General features: G+C 47.1%; 1 protein-coding gene across 8 annotated transcripts in view; it reads right to left on the bottom strand.

The window, feature by feature from the left end:
* The window catches only part of SH3BP5 (SH3 domain binding protein 5), a 111,285-nt gene that overhangs the window by 33,581 nt on the left and 60,601 nt on the right, over positions 1-17,103 (bottom strand). For all 8 annotated transcript variants that reach the window (XM_072726819.1, XM_072726818.1, XM_072726822.1 and 5 more), the window contains one exon: positions 14,301-14,429. Coding sequence is in view for 2 of the 8 variants with exons in the window: in XM_026015509.2 (XP_025871294.1) it covers positions 14,301-14,429 (129 nt within the window). In the remaining 6 variants the exon portion in view is untranslated. The remainder of the gene's footprint in view (positions 1-14,300; positions 14,430-17,103) is intronic.

Here is a 17,103-nt window from a genome sequence, read left to right as displayed (position 1 = left end):
ACCCACTACAGATGCCTTCACAACCACCTTGGTTGAGTGCCCAGGTCAGTGTAAAACAGACCTCTTAGTCTCCTCTGTGTAAAGAGAACCTTCACTTAGTTGGCCTAACCCTGGGATGAAGAGACATAACACAAAGAATGAGAGAACCTCAGGAGACTTCCATACCATGACTTTTAGAAATACAACAGGCCCAGCATCTTCCCTGCACTTCAGTGCTTTGCCAAAGAGCTGGAAAATGTGCTTGAGGCTGGTAACGAATTGAACAAATGGTATCCTTGTTTTACTTCCATTTAATCTATTTCTTCAAAATGAAGCATACAAAGGGAGGCTTCCTAAACATAGCTGATCATTGCCCTAAGTCCAGCAAAGAGGCAGTCTTTTCCCTGGGAGAATGTAAGTTCCCTGGTGCCTGGGAAAGTCTGAAATTAAAAAGTGAATAAACAAACATGAATAAATAATCAAAGTAACTAATAAAGATACTCAAGAATGGAGGGAAAGGGATACGACCTAGCAATTGCACTACTGGGTGTTTACTCCAAAGATACAAATGTAGTGATCAGGAGGGGCACCTGCACCCCAATGTTTATAGCAGCCATGTCCACAATAGCCAAAATGTGGAAGGAGCCATGATGTCCATCAACAAATGACTGGATTATGAAAATATGGTGTCTATATGCAACGGAATACAACTCAGCCATCAAAAAAAAAAATCTTGCCATTGTGATGTGGATGGAACTAGAGGGTATTATTTATTAAAATCAATCAATCAAAGAAAGATAATTACCATATGATCTCATTCATGTGGAATTTAAGAAACAAAACAGGATCATAGGAGAGGAAAAAAAAAAAAAAAGACGAAATCAGAGAGGGAGACAAACCATAAGAGACTCTTACCATAGGAAACAAACCAAGGGCTGCTAGAGGGGAGCAGGGTGGGGGATGGGATAACTGGGTGATGGACATTTAAGGAGGACACGTGATGTAATGAGCACTGGGTGTTATATAAGACTGAGGAATCACTTAACTTTACCTCTGAAACCAATAATTATATATTAACTGAATTTAAAAAAAAAAAAAAAAAGAACAGGAGGAAGGGGAGAAAGTTTGAGGGAGGCAGACACCAGGTAGTGCCTAGATAAGTCAGGGCAAAGAGTGGCTGAGGGACCCACATTCCGGAAGATCCTTCAGAAGAGACCTGGCTGGTGGAATTGGTCTACAGAGCCCTTCAGAGTTCTGTCCGGAGCTGATCGATGAGCAATCAACCATCAAGGTGGTAAAGTTGAGGGCTGGCAGTGATCATAGACTCCTAGCCACTTGTCTTAGAAACCTTATTTCAGGGCACCTGGGTTGCTCAGATGGCTAAGCATCCAAATCTTGGTTTTGGTTCAGATTGTGATCTCAGGGTCATGAGATCGAGCCCAGCATCAAGCTCCACACTCAGCTCAGAGTCTGCTTGAGATTCTTTCCCCTTCCTCTACCTCCCGCTCTGCTCTTCCCCTGCTCGCATGCCCTCTAAAATAAACAAACAAAATCAGAAAGCAAGAAAAGAAAGAAAGAGAAAGCCCATTTCTTCCTGGAAACCCTAGGCTTAGAAGTGTAGAACTATAGTGTGAGATGGTGAATACTCTAGATTGTACTGAATACTCCTTCATTCATTCATTCACTGGTACCTTCCCAAGGCTACAGGCTAAGGAATGGCACACAACAGGCATCAGAATCCTTCCCTCCATAGCAACACATGTTATGAATTCAGGAACCTGAGAGGGGGCGGCTGACTCCAAAACAACTTTATCCATCTGGCTGATGACTCAACACAGCTCCCCTCCTTTGTAGGCCTGCTAGATTTAGCAAATAAAAATATAGGACTGCCAGTCAAATTTGAATTTCAGGTACACAATAACTTTTTTAGTTTCAAAGTCCCAATAACTTTTTTAGTTTCAAAGTCCCAAATTTCACGTGACAGGATTATCCTTTAAAAAAAAAAAAAAAGTATCTGGGATGCCCGGGTTGCTCAGCGGTTGAGCGCCTGCCTTTGGCCCAGGGCATGATCCTGGAGTCCCAGGATTGAGTCCCACATCGGGCTCCCTGCATGGAGCCTGCTTCTCTCTCTGCCTATGTTTCTGCCTCTGTGTCTCTCATGAATAAATAAAATAATTTTTTTAAATTAAAAAAAAATACCTGAAATTCAAATTTCACCGATCATCCTGTATTCAAATCATGTGTGGCCCCTACCTCTGCCTGACACTCCCCAAGGACATCCCATCACACAGATGCGAACACCCCTGCCTACCACCTGCTCGTCCCTCTTGGGAATGGGTGTGGTGGATTCCTCTGCACACACGTCGAGAAGCCCCTGCTGTGCCACGAACACGGAGCTGGAATCCACAGTCCCACAACAGGAAGCAAAGCATCCCAAGGTAGGAGAGGGTTTCTAAAGCAGAACTACGCAGAGGTCCAGAGTCCGCACATACGCAAGCCTTCTCACGCATCCACTTCTTAGTGTGAGTGAGGCCTTCTGATTCTTCAGGGGAGATTTTCACGGGAGAGGGAGAGAAGAAGTCACATTGGGAGGGCAGCGGAGGGCGAGGCCACCGGGAGAGTAGAGAAGGAAAGCAGGGTGGGCAGAGGGTGGATCCCCAAGGCAACACAAGGCAAGCCGAAGAAGTGCTCAAGAAGAACCTCAGCATCTGTCCGGGACCAAACCTTGTTACCTGACAGCATAAAGATGCCTACCTGTGTTGACAAAGCTCGTGGCAAAAAAACATCCCATGCTCTGATTTTCTTGAGCTATCGGTCACCCTGCCACTCCTTCCAGGGAGGGCTGGCGGTTTACAGGGAGTGGGGAGGAAGGGAAGATCCTTAATAACACAATAAGTTTATCAAAGACCGAAGGAGAGAAAAGAAGAATATCCCAGGAGCCTCATGGTTTCAGATACAGTACAAAACTCCACATGCCCCACTAACTGCCAAACTGCAGTGACAAACCACCTCTGCTGGCTCCAGGCAGCATGTGGCCCACCAAGCGGCACTTACTGGCCATCAGCCGTGCCCCAGTAAAAGGCAAAGGGGACGAGGGACAGGAAACCGCCCCTGACAATCTTCCAACTTACAAGGTAACAGGGTAGGTAATGCCTCCAGCTTCATACTGCTTGGCTGACGCCCTGTTGCAACCAGTCCCCCCACTGCTGGCAAGGGAGGAAAGGGTCAAAGCAAGAGGCCCATTGCACCACCAGAAGAAAAACAGCTTAGCAATTCTCCTGCTCCAGCCCCAGCAGAGGATGCATACTGCAGAGCCAGCCAAGCAGGGGGTGCAGAGGCTGCAGCGACTGAGCCCTTCTGACTTGACCCTCGAGGCCTCCCCCATGTCAGGAGCCTCTGACCTGGGTCAGAAGCTGCCAAAGCCCCCCTACCCACACGGATCCCATCCTGGATCAAGCATCTAGGCTTCCAAAATGCAGCTGCTTCTTCGCCAGAACCTCCCAGCAGGACTGCGAGGCAGGATGCAGTCTTCCAGGCAGGGGAGAGTTAACAGTCCATTCTCCCCTGGCGCTGCGGCTGTAAATCACCAGGGGCTCTGCTCGGGGACAGGTGCCCCATCACTCACCGCCTGCCCTTAATGCGGACAGCAGGGATGACGAGCTTCCCGGGAACCAGCCTGGGGCCACCCGGCAGGAACATGATCAGGGCCCTGGGGAAGGACGTCACTGACCCAGACCTCCTCACCCGCAGCCCCCGTGAGAGCTGCCAGCAGGCCAGCCAGTGGCCCCACAGAAATGAAAGTGACCGGGAAGAAGGAAGACCCAAAGAAATTGTACTCGGGTGCCAGGAGGAGGAGGAGGGCATGCCACAAGGGGAAGGAGTTTCAAAGGGCCCCACATGGCTTGGAACAAGTGCCTCACGGTTACCCCAGGGCAGAAGAGGCAGGGAAACTGCACAGAGGAGCTCTACGTCTTCCTTTCAACCTTCCACGGCAGTTATTGCTGGAACCTGTCCCCTTAAGATGTGTCAGTGTGCAGGTCAGGCTTTGCAATAGTCATGAAACGCCTCAGAAGTGTCGAGGACTGGGCGGCAGCCAGAACCAGGGAGATGTGGGTTCACATCTCCGGTCATCTCCTCACAAGGTGGGTGATCTGGGATGCCACTTCGCCTCCTGGAGCTTCCCCTCCTGACTCCCTCCGTAGGACACACCAATAACACCACCTTCAAGTCTGCTGGGCCGACAAGAGAGAACTGACCTAAGGGACCTACCACTACAGGCCTGGGGACCTCATAGATCCTCAATACATAAGGACATGGCGGGGGGGGGGGGGTGGAGACTTGAATAAATCCATTTCCTTAAACTTCAGTTTCCAGCTCTGCAGAACTTTAAAAAAAAATACCTCCCTCCTGCATGTAAAGCATTTAGAGAAAAGTACCTGGTACACAGAGTGCGCTAAAATTTCCCTCTTCTCCCCCTCCTTCCCTCCATCCTGAATCTGACTCTGTTCTCTCCACACACACGCTCCTAGGGAACTGTCACCTCCATAATGACTCCCAGCTCCTCACCTCCAACCTGTCCTCGCCTGTGACATTCCCACCACGGCCATTCCCATCACAGCTTTAACATTCAGGAGGGTGAACTCACCACCTCTCCCAAAGCTGGGTCCCCACTGCCCACTTCCTCATGGCATTCAGGCTATTCAGGTCAAAACCTTGGAGTTCCCTGTGACTCATTCTTGACCACTGGTCAAGCACTAAGTCTGTTAAAGCTTCTCTTCCTATTCTTTTGGCCTAAGCCACGATACCAGAAGGGTTTATGCAAAGGCCAAAGTCCCCTGGGCTCTAACACCAGTTTCAGCATCTATGGAACAAATGGGAAAGATAAATGACCCCACACACACATAGCGCAGTACACATGGTGCCTAACATATAGTAGGATCTCAAAAGCTGGTGTCACTATTAATGTAAGACTTAATATTTAGCATTGAGGTTTGATCACCATGTCAACATAACTCCCCACATAAAAGCCCACGGTGGCTGCTCTGCAGTTTAACCCAATCTGGAGGCCAGGCTGAGGCTGTCAGGTACTCCTTCAGCTGCCACCATTCCTTCCTCAACTGGTCCTTCAGTGCTCATGAGACTCCCTTTCCACAGCCCTCAGGCTGACACACTTACCCAGATTATGCCCACACTGACTTCTACCTCAGAACTCGGCTCTTTCATCTTTTCTGCCCAGACTCTCCCTTGTACTTTGAGGCTCAGGTGTGTCTTTCTGCCTAGCCTTCCCCCACACTCCCACCCCCTAAAGTGACCTCACTCCACCGCCTTCTTCCACACAATGTCTACACCCGTGCCATGTGGTTCGGTTCTCTAACAAATGAGCCTCCCCATTGGGTGAGTACAAATGATTCTCATTATTCACGGATTCCATATTTGCAAATTTGCCTACTCTCTAAAATTCATTCAAACCCCTAAGTCAATATTTATAGCACTTCCAGGATCTGGATGCAGAGTAGCAAAACAATTCAGTCACTCAACATGCACATTCCCAGCTGAAGCCTAACAAGGCAATATCCCGCCTTCTTGTTGCAGCTCTCCTATTATAAACAACTGTCCAGCCCTGTCTACTTAGTGCATTTCTCACATTTTTGTGTTTTGATTAATTCAACTGTTTAAATTGGACCCCAAGCCTAGTGCTGAAGTGCTGGCTAGTGTTCTAAGTGCAAGGCAGCTATGATGTGCCTTACAGAAAAAATACGAGTTTTACATAACCTTCATTCAAGCATGAGTCACGGTGCTGTTGGCCACGAGTTTAATGTTAATGAACCAACAATAGGGTACATGTAGAAAACAGAAGAGGAAATTTGCAGATCCCTACAAGAGGCTGCTCCAGTAAGTGCTAAAGTCAAGTCCATAGTGCATGAGGAAGCTGCAAAAAAGTGGCTAAATCTGTGGACTCCATTTGGTACCAACGCATGCGAGATCATGACCAACTAAAAAAGCATGGTGGGCAACACTGTGTGATGCTAAAAAGCCAAGTACACTTATTATCATGTCACCCAAGGTCAGGAAAATGTTCGACCCTCCTTAGGTGTTTTATGATCAGGAAGTACTGTATGTAGTTACTATAAGAACTAGATATTAAAATAAGCTGTCTTTGTATATTTTAAAGATTTGAGAGAGAGAGAGAGCGTACACGTGAGCACCCACAGTGGAGAGAGGGAGAGAGAATCTCAAGCAGGCTCCACACTGAGTACAGAGCTTGACATGGGGTTTGATCTCAAAATCCTGACATCACGACCCTGACAACCTGATCTGAAATCAAGAATATGTCACTTAACCAACTGAGTCACCCAGGAGCCCCTAAAAACAGTGTCTTTAAAGACAAATATACATGAAAGAAAGTTATGTATGGATCAGTTGATGAAAATGTGACCAGAGGCTCTCAGAATCCTGACCCTCTCTCTATTTCCCCTAGGAGCAATGCCTCAATAGGATATCTAACAATCTCTGAAAGCAAGGGAGACAAAGGCAAAAATGAACTATGGGGACTTCGTCAAGATAAAAAGCTTCTGCACAGCAAAGGAAACAGTCAACAAAACCAAAAGACAACTGAAAGAATGGGAGAAGATACATGCAAATTATATATCAGATAAAGGGCTAGTATCCAAAATCTATAAAGAACTTATCATATTCAATACCAAAATAATCCACTCAAGAAATGGGCAGAAGACATTTCTCCAAAGACAACACACAAATGGCCAACAGATACATTTAAAAAAAAAAAAAAAAAGTTCCACATTACTCGGCATCAGGGAAATACAAATCAAAACCATGTTGAGATACCACCTCACACCAGTCAGAATGACTAAATGAACAAGTCAGGAAGTGACAGATGTTGGTGAGGATGTGGAGAAAGGGGAACCATCGTACACTGTTGGTTGGTGGGAATGTAAGCTGATGCAGCCACTCTGGAAAACAGTATGGAGTTTCCTCAAAAAGTTGAAAATAAACCTGCCCTATGACTCAGTAATTGCACTGCTAGGTATTTACCCCAAAGATACAAAGGTAGTGATCCAGAGGGACATCTGCACCCCACGGTTTATAGCAGCAATGTCTACAATAGCCAAACTATGGAAAGAGCCCAGATGTCCATCAAAGATGAATGGATAAAGAAGATGTGGTATATATATCCATGGACTATCACTCAGCCATCAAAAAAATGAAATCTTTCCACTTGCAACAACATGGATGAACTACAGGGTATTATGCTAAACCAAATAAGTCACTTAGAGAAAGACAATTATCATATGATCTCACTCATACATGGAATTTAAAAAACAAAACAGAGGATCATAGAGGAAGAAAAGAAAAAACAAGATGAAATCAGAGAAGGAGGCAAACCATAAGAGACTCTTAATCATAGGAAACAAACTGAGGGTTGCTGGAGGGGAGAAGGGTGGGGGAATGGGGTGACTGGGTGATGGACATTAAAGGGCACATGATATAATGAGCACTGGGTGTTATATGCACTTGATGAATCACTGACCTCTACCTCTGAAACCAGTAATACACTATATGTTAATCAACTGAATTTAAATAACATTTTTTTAAAAGATACCTCTCTAATTCAATATTGATAGTGACCTTGGAGAACATTACTATCGTGAATGATGACAATGGACTGTAATCACCCGTGCCTTACAATCACCTTGCTTGTATGTGTTGATGAGGTTCCTGGAGGATATAGAACAAATTTTCTGCTCCATAATGGCCAGCACAGACCAAGGGAAGATACTCAGAAAATACTTTGAGAAACTCTTTTACTCCTCCAATCCACTAGCCCACTGTAATCCACGGTCTCCACACTTCAAATCTGATCAGTAACAAAGATTCTACTTTTGCCCAGAACTTCCCACCCCACACACACTTTTGTGAGACTAAGAGCAGAATACCAGCTCCACAGTCAGGCTTTTTGTTCTGTTCTTGACAAGAGGCTAAAATAGGGCCTGACAACTGGCAGGAATCCAGTAAATATCCATTAAATTTTTTAAAATAATAATTTAGAAGAAAAAAGAATACCTGAACAAGTAGAGAGAGTAATAACCCATCCTTGACATATCCTTGAGTCCATGTCCCAACTTTGTGGAAGCTGGCCCTCTCTTTCTCCACTTACAGAGGGTCTTCTGCAAACAAAACCAACAGTCTAGAATTTTCTAACAAAGACTACAATGTTCTGTTCCTCTATGATTAACATAAGAATTCAAGGGACTATCTGATGCACTTGACCTATTACATCTCATGGGAAACATGACTCTCCCTGTCTTTGAGGCCTTCACTATATTGTCTGTTAGGGCTTAGAGCACTGATTAGTGAAGAAGTCAGATACCACCCCCCCTCATCATTTTTGATCCTCTGGCATGTTTTACCCCCACAAACAACTCAGTAGTTACTTGGCTGCCTGGGGTCATCCTCCTATTCTCAAATGCTTGACATTTTATGTATCTCCTCCCAGCCAGCACAGGACTGTTTCTTCCATCCATCTGGCGTGGTGGTCTTTTGTTTCGAAGGCAACAGATTCACCATAGAGACACAATATTTGATAGCAAATACATCTGGAATAATAACTTAGATTCTTTTTCTTTGATCCAAATGTTTTACATGTTCTAATTTATTAATCACCACAGTAAGTTGCAAAAATGGCTACAATACTTTGAGTGCTTTGCAGTAGAGTTTCTTTTTTCCCCACCTCTCGAATTTGGGCTGACTCTACCCAATAGGACATTAACAAATGTGATGTAGGCAGAGGCTTGAAGAGGGCTTGCCCTTTTTCTTCCTGGAATCCCAACACAATGTGAAGAAGCCCTCACTAGCCTTTGGATAAGACTCATGTGGTCCAGTCACCCGGGAAGCCTTAGCTGACCACCAGCCAAGTGCCTGACAGATAAAGCCATCTGAGACTAGCCAGTCCCCAGGCAACCCACCAACCGATTACACATGTATAACCGGCAGCCAAGCCTGAGATCAGAAAAACCACCCAGCAAAATTATGAGCCAAGTAAGTGTTTTAGGCCACTAAGTTTGGAGTGGTTTGTGTTACAGCAAAAGCTAACATACACGACTCCATTTTACAGATGAAGAAACTGAGGCACAGAGATTAAGTAACCTACTAAAGTCCCACAGCTATTAAATGGTAAGTTGGGATTCAAACCTAAGAGGCCAGGCTTTGCCAGCAGTCCGACAGCCAAGTCACTCCACAAGCTTCAAATATCTTCCCACCTGCCGACTTCCCCAAAGAGCTTATATGTGTAGGGCATGGACTTACATGGCCCCATAAACACAGACAGGCAACTTTCAGCACCAAATAACCTTCTTTATTTTGCATTTATGTTGCTCTTCAGGTGTGCAAAGTCTTCTGACACATGCCAGACATGAAAAAAACAATAGGAGTTGCCCAAATTTTCACTGATGAATGAATGGAACAAAATGTGGTGTATCCATACAAAAGAATATTACTCAGCCTCAAAAACGGATGAAATTTTAAACACATGCTACAACATGGACAAACCCTGAAGATGTTAGACGAAGTGAAATAAGCCAGTCACAGAAGGGTATTTATTCATAGAGACAGAAAGTAGAACCATGGTTGCCAAGGGCAAGGGGGAAGGAGGAATGGGGCACTGGCGTCTAATGAGTCAAGAGCTACAGTTTGGGAAAATGAGAAAGTTCTGGAGATGGATGGCGGTAGGGGTAGTCCCACAATACGAATGTACGTAATGCTGCTCAACTACACATTTCCAAATGGCTCAAATGGCAAAACGTTCATTCTATATAGTTTACCACACTTCTTTAAAAAAATAATAAGTATGGGTGGGTGTTTGGCAGTCTCAGTCAGTTAAGCGTCTGCCTTCGGTTCAGGTTTTGATCTCAGGGTCCTGGGATAGAGCCCCACATCAGGCTCCATACTCAGTGGGAGTGTCTACTTCTCCTGTGATCTCACTCTGTCCACTCATGCTCTTGCTCTCTCTCAAATAAATAAATGAATATATATATTTTAAAGAGTTTATGAGAGACACAGAGAGAGGCAAAGACATAGGCAGAGGGAGAAGCAGGCTTCCCTGTGGGGAGCCCAATGAGGGACTCAATCTCGGGGCTCAAGGATCATACCCTGAGCCGAACGAAGGCAGATGCTCAACCACTGAGCCACCGAGGCATCCCATAAATCAATCTTTAAAAATAATAACAAGTGGGGGATCCCTGGGTGGCGCAGCGGTTTGGCGCCTGCCTTTGGCCCAGGGCGCGATCCTGGAGACCCGGGATCGAATCCCACATCGGGCTCCCGGTGCATGGAGCCTGCTTCTCCCTCTGCCTGTGTCTCTGACTCTCTCTCTCTCTCTCTCTCTCTGTGACTATAATACATAAATAATAAATAAAAATTAAAAAAAATAATAATAATAATAACAAGTGTACGGAGTGGCAGTGCTAAAAATGACAGGCCTAGGACCACTGCTAGACAAGTTAGAGCCCCAGGAGCAAAGCAAGCAAGAAATACCCAGCCATTCGGGCTCAGAGTCACATGGCTCCACTCTGTCAGGATGTCCTGGACCCACCACACAACTGAGGGCTGACAGCTATGTCAAGGCTGCCTTACAAACAAGCTCCAGCTCAAAGACAAAACCCCTCAAATCCATCAAAGCTAGTTCCCTGCCCCAACTCCAGCTAGTCATGGGGGCGGGGGGGCTATGTTCTACTTCTTCTTGGCAAAATCTGGGGTGGGTTCTCACGATCACAAGACTAGATTGGTCTCATTCCTGATCTGATGTGACATCAAGAACAATAAAGTTAATGCAAATGTTGGATAAGCAAATATAATTTCTACTGGCCCAACAATTTCAAACCTTTGTAAATTAAACTCTTTCTGGAAAACCAAGGTCTCTTCCTCATTGGGACTCTGGATGAATGGACATGGGCATTTGGACAGTATAAAACCACCACTACAGGATGATCTCTTATACAGAAAAAGAAAAAAAAAAAGAGCTATACCTCAAATATTAACAGAAGATATGGGGACTTATTGTCTTTGTTTATTTTCAATTTTTTTTTTCAAGAAAGTTTTTTTAAGCGAGCTGAAACCTAAGCTCATGCAGGGATCCTGCTGTCAAACATACGTTACCTCACTTAAGACCTAAAGACAACCTTACAAGAGAGCCAAGGCTGCTCCCATAAACCATCCCTGCCGCATAGACGAGGATGCAGAGGTTCTACAAACGCCACGCCTCAAGATACGCACTTGAGGCAGATGTTTTGAAGGCACCTCTCAGAGACCATCCCTGCTGTCCACAGCCCGAGGGGTCCATAAATATAGAAAGGAAGGGGCTGGGGATAAGAGAGAGGAAGAAAACAGGAAGCCCCGCTTGGCAGCCGCCCGAGGAGCACCCCACCCCCTTCACCATCAGGAAGGTCAGAGGATGCTGGTGCACAACAGCCTCAGCCACCTGGCAGGAGTCCAGACAGCCCACCATGTGCGCAGATGAAATGTGACATCCGTGACCAGCCTCAGCCTTTGAGTGTCCTTCCAGTTCCTCGGCTATGGACCAACAAGGTCCCTTGGGGCTGAGGGGCAGGGGTCACTCTGGGCCTCCCCCCGCCTTCTTCTTCCTGCCCCACCTGCAAGAAGCCAGGGGTTCCCTTAACAATCATCTCGGCCTCTGCTAGCTGACAGTGAGTCAGTCACCCCAAGGGTCTGGGGATAATCTCACGGGACCTGATGACTCAGTGGCTCACCCACAGAATTCCGTAATTGTCATAATCATTGTCCTCACCGGCCAAGAGAAGGAATGAGAGGAAGCAATGCCATGATTCACAGGTGACCAGCAGCAGGACCCTGCCAACCCAGCTCCCTCCTACCTCTTTTCCCATCACAGAGGATTTGGGTACAGAAAAGACAGTGGTGGAAGATCTATCCCAGATGTATCACAGACAACTGGGGACCTACCCAGCATATGAGATTTAAATGAACCAAACCCAGACAAAGCTGGATTTGCCAGCCGTGTTCCTACCCCTCAGCTTATGTGGCCATGTAGCCAGTAACGTGAGAGTCAAGGGGCAATGGAGGAAACACTCAGAATGCTAAGGGCCTGCTGGTGGCCAGTCAACTCATTGTTCACTCATTTGTTCAGGTACTCCTCCTGGAGCTTCACTACTATAAACAAGTAAACAATCATGATTAGCTGAAGAGAGTGCTACGGAGAAATAGCAAGCCAAGGAATGAGGGATGGGGGTGCTGGAGATGGCAAGTGGCAGTTATTTAAATGGGGGTACCTGGGTGGCTCAGTGGTTGAGCATCTGCCTTTGGCTCAAGTTGTGTTCCTAGGGTGCTGGGACTGAGTCCTGCATCAGGCTCCCTGCATGGAGCCTGCTTCTCCCTCTGCCTAGGTCTCTGCCTCTCTGTCTCTCTCATGAATAAATTTTTTAAATCTATACAAAAAATAAAACAATAAAATAAATGGTAGCGCAGGAAATCCTTGTTGATAAAGTGACATTAGAACAGAAATCTGAACTTCACAAATTCTAAGGTTAAGACAATAGCAAACAGAGGGACCAGGAAGTTCAGACTCTGAGGTAGGAGCACATTTGACAGGAGCACAGCAAAGGTGGACACCTCCTACCAGCTGGGACTGGGAACCTGACAGGCCAACCTCCACTGGCCCCTGAACACAAAGGTCCCTTTGGCCAACTCTGCACAGCCAAGCTCAGGGACCAGGTGGGGAAGCCGTCTACCACAACTCCAATGGGCTATTTAACAAGCTACTCTTCATCATCCGATGGCATGGGCACATGGATGATTTTAACAAATATCTGTGGGCTCAAGAGAGTGAGAGGGCAATAAATTTAAGTGTTGAAGACTTTCAGAAAAAGAAATTTCATGACCTTCTCAGTATTCATCAATTTTTACATTACATTATCGGAAATCTCTCCTCAAACCTAACCCAAACCCTTCATACTGTAATTTTAGGTCAAGAATGCTGCTATTCTGGGCTACATGGGGCCAGGGGGTGGCAACAAAACATCCCCAACTTGGGGTACACCTGAAAGATGGGTGGGACATGGGCACTTTGGGGAGGCAGTGCCTCAGGATTCTGGAGCTTCTGCGGACTGGCCAGCACCTTTTGAGAAGGCTTCCTCTCCCTGGAAAGCTAGAGGCCTGGGCGGGGCCCCAAGAAAGAGTAGAAAGAGGGGGTGGCTGCTCAGAGCTTGTTGCAGACCAATGAGTAATTGGCACTTAGATGTTGTACAACCCAGGTTAGCTGGCCAGGGGAGGAGGCAGGGACGAGGCAGCCATTCTATCTAGGAATAAGGCAATGGATCTGGCAGGTTCCAAACAGAAAGCTCAGCTCAGGGTTCAGAGTGTGAAACCCAAAAACAAAGCTGAGATCTCAGCAGAACCACCAAAGCATCAATGGGATCCCCTGATGAGAAATTTGAGGGTTGCTTGGAGGCAGGGCAAAGGGGAAGAACGTCCAACTCCTGGTCCCTGACCCTAAATGGGTATGATCTGAACATGTTCCTCGATTTCTGGGGCTTCATCTCTCAAGGGTTCACCCTCCCGTGATCTCCCCTACCACGCTCAACAACCTGCTTGCGCACACAGTAGGTGCTCAAATACCTGTCACTCACACTTTCTTACCAGTAGAGACCACATTTTCCGTCACATAAACACCCACCAGGATACAGCCTACACCCCTCAATGTTTGACCTAATCGCTTAGGCCTGCTTTGGGTGGCAATTCATACTGAAGCACACAAGACTGGGAAGCCAGAGTGGGCGGAGGTATATGACAGCCCCTGCCCCAGGCCCGGTGAGTGTTGGAGGCTCTTTGCCTCCTCTATTCATGGGGCCTGGCCAACAGAGGCTGGGAGGGGACACAGGCAGCACACCACAGCACATCCGTGGTGACAAAGGAAGACACACTGTGAAACCAGAACTAGGTCCCATGCCGCACCAGATGGCCCAGCTGTCCAGGGCGTGGATCTGGGCACCAATTCGGCAATCAGGTGGCACCCACTCACAGGGTCATCCAAATGCCAGCACCCACACTCTATTAATAGCATCAAGAGCTGGAATGGAGCAGCTTGTGGGGGGAGGGAAAAAATAAGAAGCAGTCTTCAAATGCAGCTGTTCACAAAGTTGCGGTCGTTCTGCATCCCAGGGGACTCACACTTCTACCCTTCAGCAGGGGACATGGACATCAGTAGGTGTATCCCAAACCTGCTTTGGGGCAGCAGGCAGAGTCAGGGGAGACGGTGTGCAGAGGTACCTTACCTGCCTCGCCACCCTCCGCGCCTCCCAGTAGGGCTTCGAGTCCTCCACAGCTTTGCCAATTTTCTTCACCAGTTCGTCCAGTTTGACGGTTGCTTCAACCAGAACAGAGCGGAACTTCTGACGAGCATCCTGCAGCCAGGAGAAAACAAAGAAACAGTTCGGGCTTACAAAGGGATCCGTGAAAATCCCCCTTCCCTAACCAAAAATCCCCTTTCCCTAACCAAAAGCACCAAAGAGGGCCTTCACCCAACCTACGGGCCTCAAAACTAATACTTTTACAAGACAGTGTCCAGAGCAGATTGTCTAAGACAATCTGTGATACTGGAAATGTTCTATCACTTGCATTGTCCAGCACAGTAGCCACTAGCCACACTTGGCTATTGAGCATTTGAAATAGGCTAAGGAGACTGAAGGAATGTGTTTCTAATTTATTTAATTTTAATTAAATATATTGGGATTTTAAAAATAAGTGTGGCTTGTGACTACTTCATGAAGGTGGACAACTCAAGTTTTTAGGTTTTTTTTGGTTTTTTTTTTTAAGATTTATTTATTTATAGGGGCATCCCTGGGTGGCTCAGCAGTTGAGGGCCTGCCTTCGGCCCAGGGCATAATCCCGGAGACCCAGGATCAAGTCCCACATCAGGCTCCCTGCATGGAGCCTGCTTCTCCCTCTGCCTGTGTCTCTGCCCCTCTCTTTGTCTCTCATGAATGAATAAGTAAAATCTTTTTTAAAAAATTATTTATTTATGTATTTGACATAGAGAAAGAGAACAAGAGTACTCGAGAGAGCACAAGTGGGGGAGTGGTAGAAGGAGAGGGAGAAGCAGAGTCCCCGCTGAGCAAGGAGCCCACCGCAGGGCTCAATCCCAGGTCCCTGGGATCATGATCTGAGCCGAAGGTAGGTGCTTAATCTGAACCACCCATGTGCCCCTCAGGTTTGATTTTAAATCTCTGTCCAGGTCTTCAGGGGAAGATGTCCAGTCCAGCCAGCCCTGGCAGCTTCAGTTCATAATATGGCCCCATTCTCCACACCTCCATGGAGTCCTCAACTACATGATGTAACCCACATTAAACACTGAGTGGAAACTTCCCACGTGCCAGACCCTGTGCTGGACCTCGGGCTTGGTGCCTGCCTCCAAGAAACTTCCACTCTGGTGGGTAAGACAGGCATCATAGCCCATTCCAGAAAAGTCTATGCCAGGATGAGAATGGTACAGGTGCCATGGAACCCAGCAGCAGAGAACCTCACCAGTCCAGGTAAGGTGGGAGGGGGTAGTGAGAGGGAGACTCATGGAAAACACCCAGAGGGATAACATCTACACAGAACCCAGGAACACGAATGTCACGTCACTTAGGAGGAGAGAGAGAGGGATCCCTGGCTGGCTCAGCGTTTGGGCATCTGCCTTCCACTCAGGTCGTGATCCTAGAGTCCCAGGATCGAGTCCCACATCGGGCTCCCGCTATGGAGCCTGCTTCTCCCCCTGCCTGTGTCTCTGCCTCTCTGTCTCTGTCTCTCATGAATAAACAAACAAAATCTCTAAAAAAAAAGGAGAGAAAGGAGATAGGAGACCCAAGCAGGCAGAGGAGCCATATTCAGCAGAGGCAGGGGCGGAGGGAGAGGCATGCGATTTCCAAAAAACATAAGCAAAGCTAGAAGTCTGGAATGTGGAGAATGGCAAGAGATAAGGGTGGCCACCCAAGCTGGAGACAGCTCGAGCAACCTGGGCCCCAATAAGAGTTTGGAGAGAAGGAACAGGTGGGCCGTTCTAGGCTTCGCCACTCTGTGAAAGTCAAACCCAGATCCATGGACTTCACGAGGAGGAAATAAAATTTAAAAGAAGCCATTTAGTCCAACGTCTAGGAAGACCTATTGGAGGGTTGGGATAGTACTTCATAGACCCCACACTCCTCTGTCTACTCCTTTTCCCTTCAGCATGTGCCTGACACAGCCACCCAGGGGGAAGAGAAGCGGGGCAGCATTTGAGAGGGGAAATGGATCCTCAAAGAAGGAACAGCATGTGAACATCAACTGTGGGGCTGCCCCTAGAGACCCAGCAGCCACCCTGCTGGTAAAACACGTGTGCGCTCCACTGGCTGCAGAGGGCCTGCCTCACACGTAACTATCGGAAATCTCTAAACGTCAAAGCGCAGGGGCCTCCTGGCCCAATGGGACGGCGCACAGGGATGAAGGAGGCTCTGTTCACTGCTAGTTCATTTCCCTCTATCGTATGGCACCAGGGCTTCCCACATGGGTTTGAAAATGACACCAGCACCCCAGCATATGAAGTTACTGCCTTTGCCTCATATGGGAGTTTCTCAGCTCTTGTGCCCCATCCTACTTCTGACACTGGCCTTGGTCCTTTCCCCAGTCCTATATCATCTTCTCCTCTGCCTTCTCTTCTATCTGGCCAGGCCCACGTCACCTGCTACAGCTTCTAAAGTCAACAGCAGAGAAAGTGTCCTCCAGAGAAAGTGGCATGGGTGCACAGGGTGGCCCAGGGACTAGCAAAGCCCCACTGAGCTTCTAGTAGACTTAATTTCCAATATGTAGGACGATAGGATGTTGTCTGAAGCCCGGGATTTTTTTTTTTTTTTAATCAGAGAGATGGATTCAATCCCTTCCAAACCACTGTGAGGCCCCTAATCAGCTAACTTCTTTATTAATCATTTTTATCACCAATTAAATGGTTTACTTTCCATCTCACAGGGAGGGCAGTTAGAAGGAATAAAGGAGAATACAAATGTAAAACGACTAATAGTTCCTGGACACACAGCAGATACTCGGTAAATGCACACAGTCCCC

This window comes from Vulpes vulpes, chromosome 11, assembly GCF_048418805.1.
Source record: "Vulpes vulpes isolate BD-2025 chromosome 11, VulVul3, whole genome shotgun sequence".
Lineage (NCBI taxonomy): Eukaryota > Metazoa > Chordata > Mammalia > Carnivora > Canidae > Vulpes > Vulpes vulpes.
This window is presented reverse-complemented; position numbering and strand designations above follow the sequence as displayed.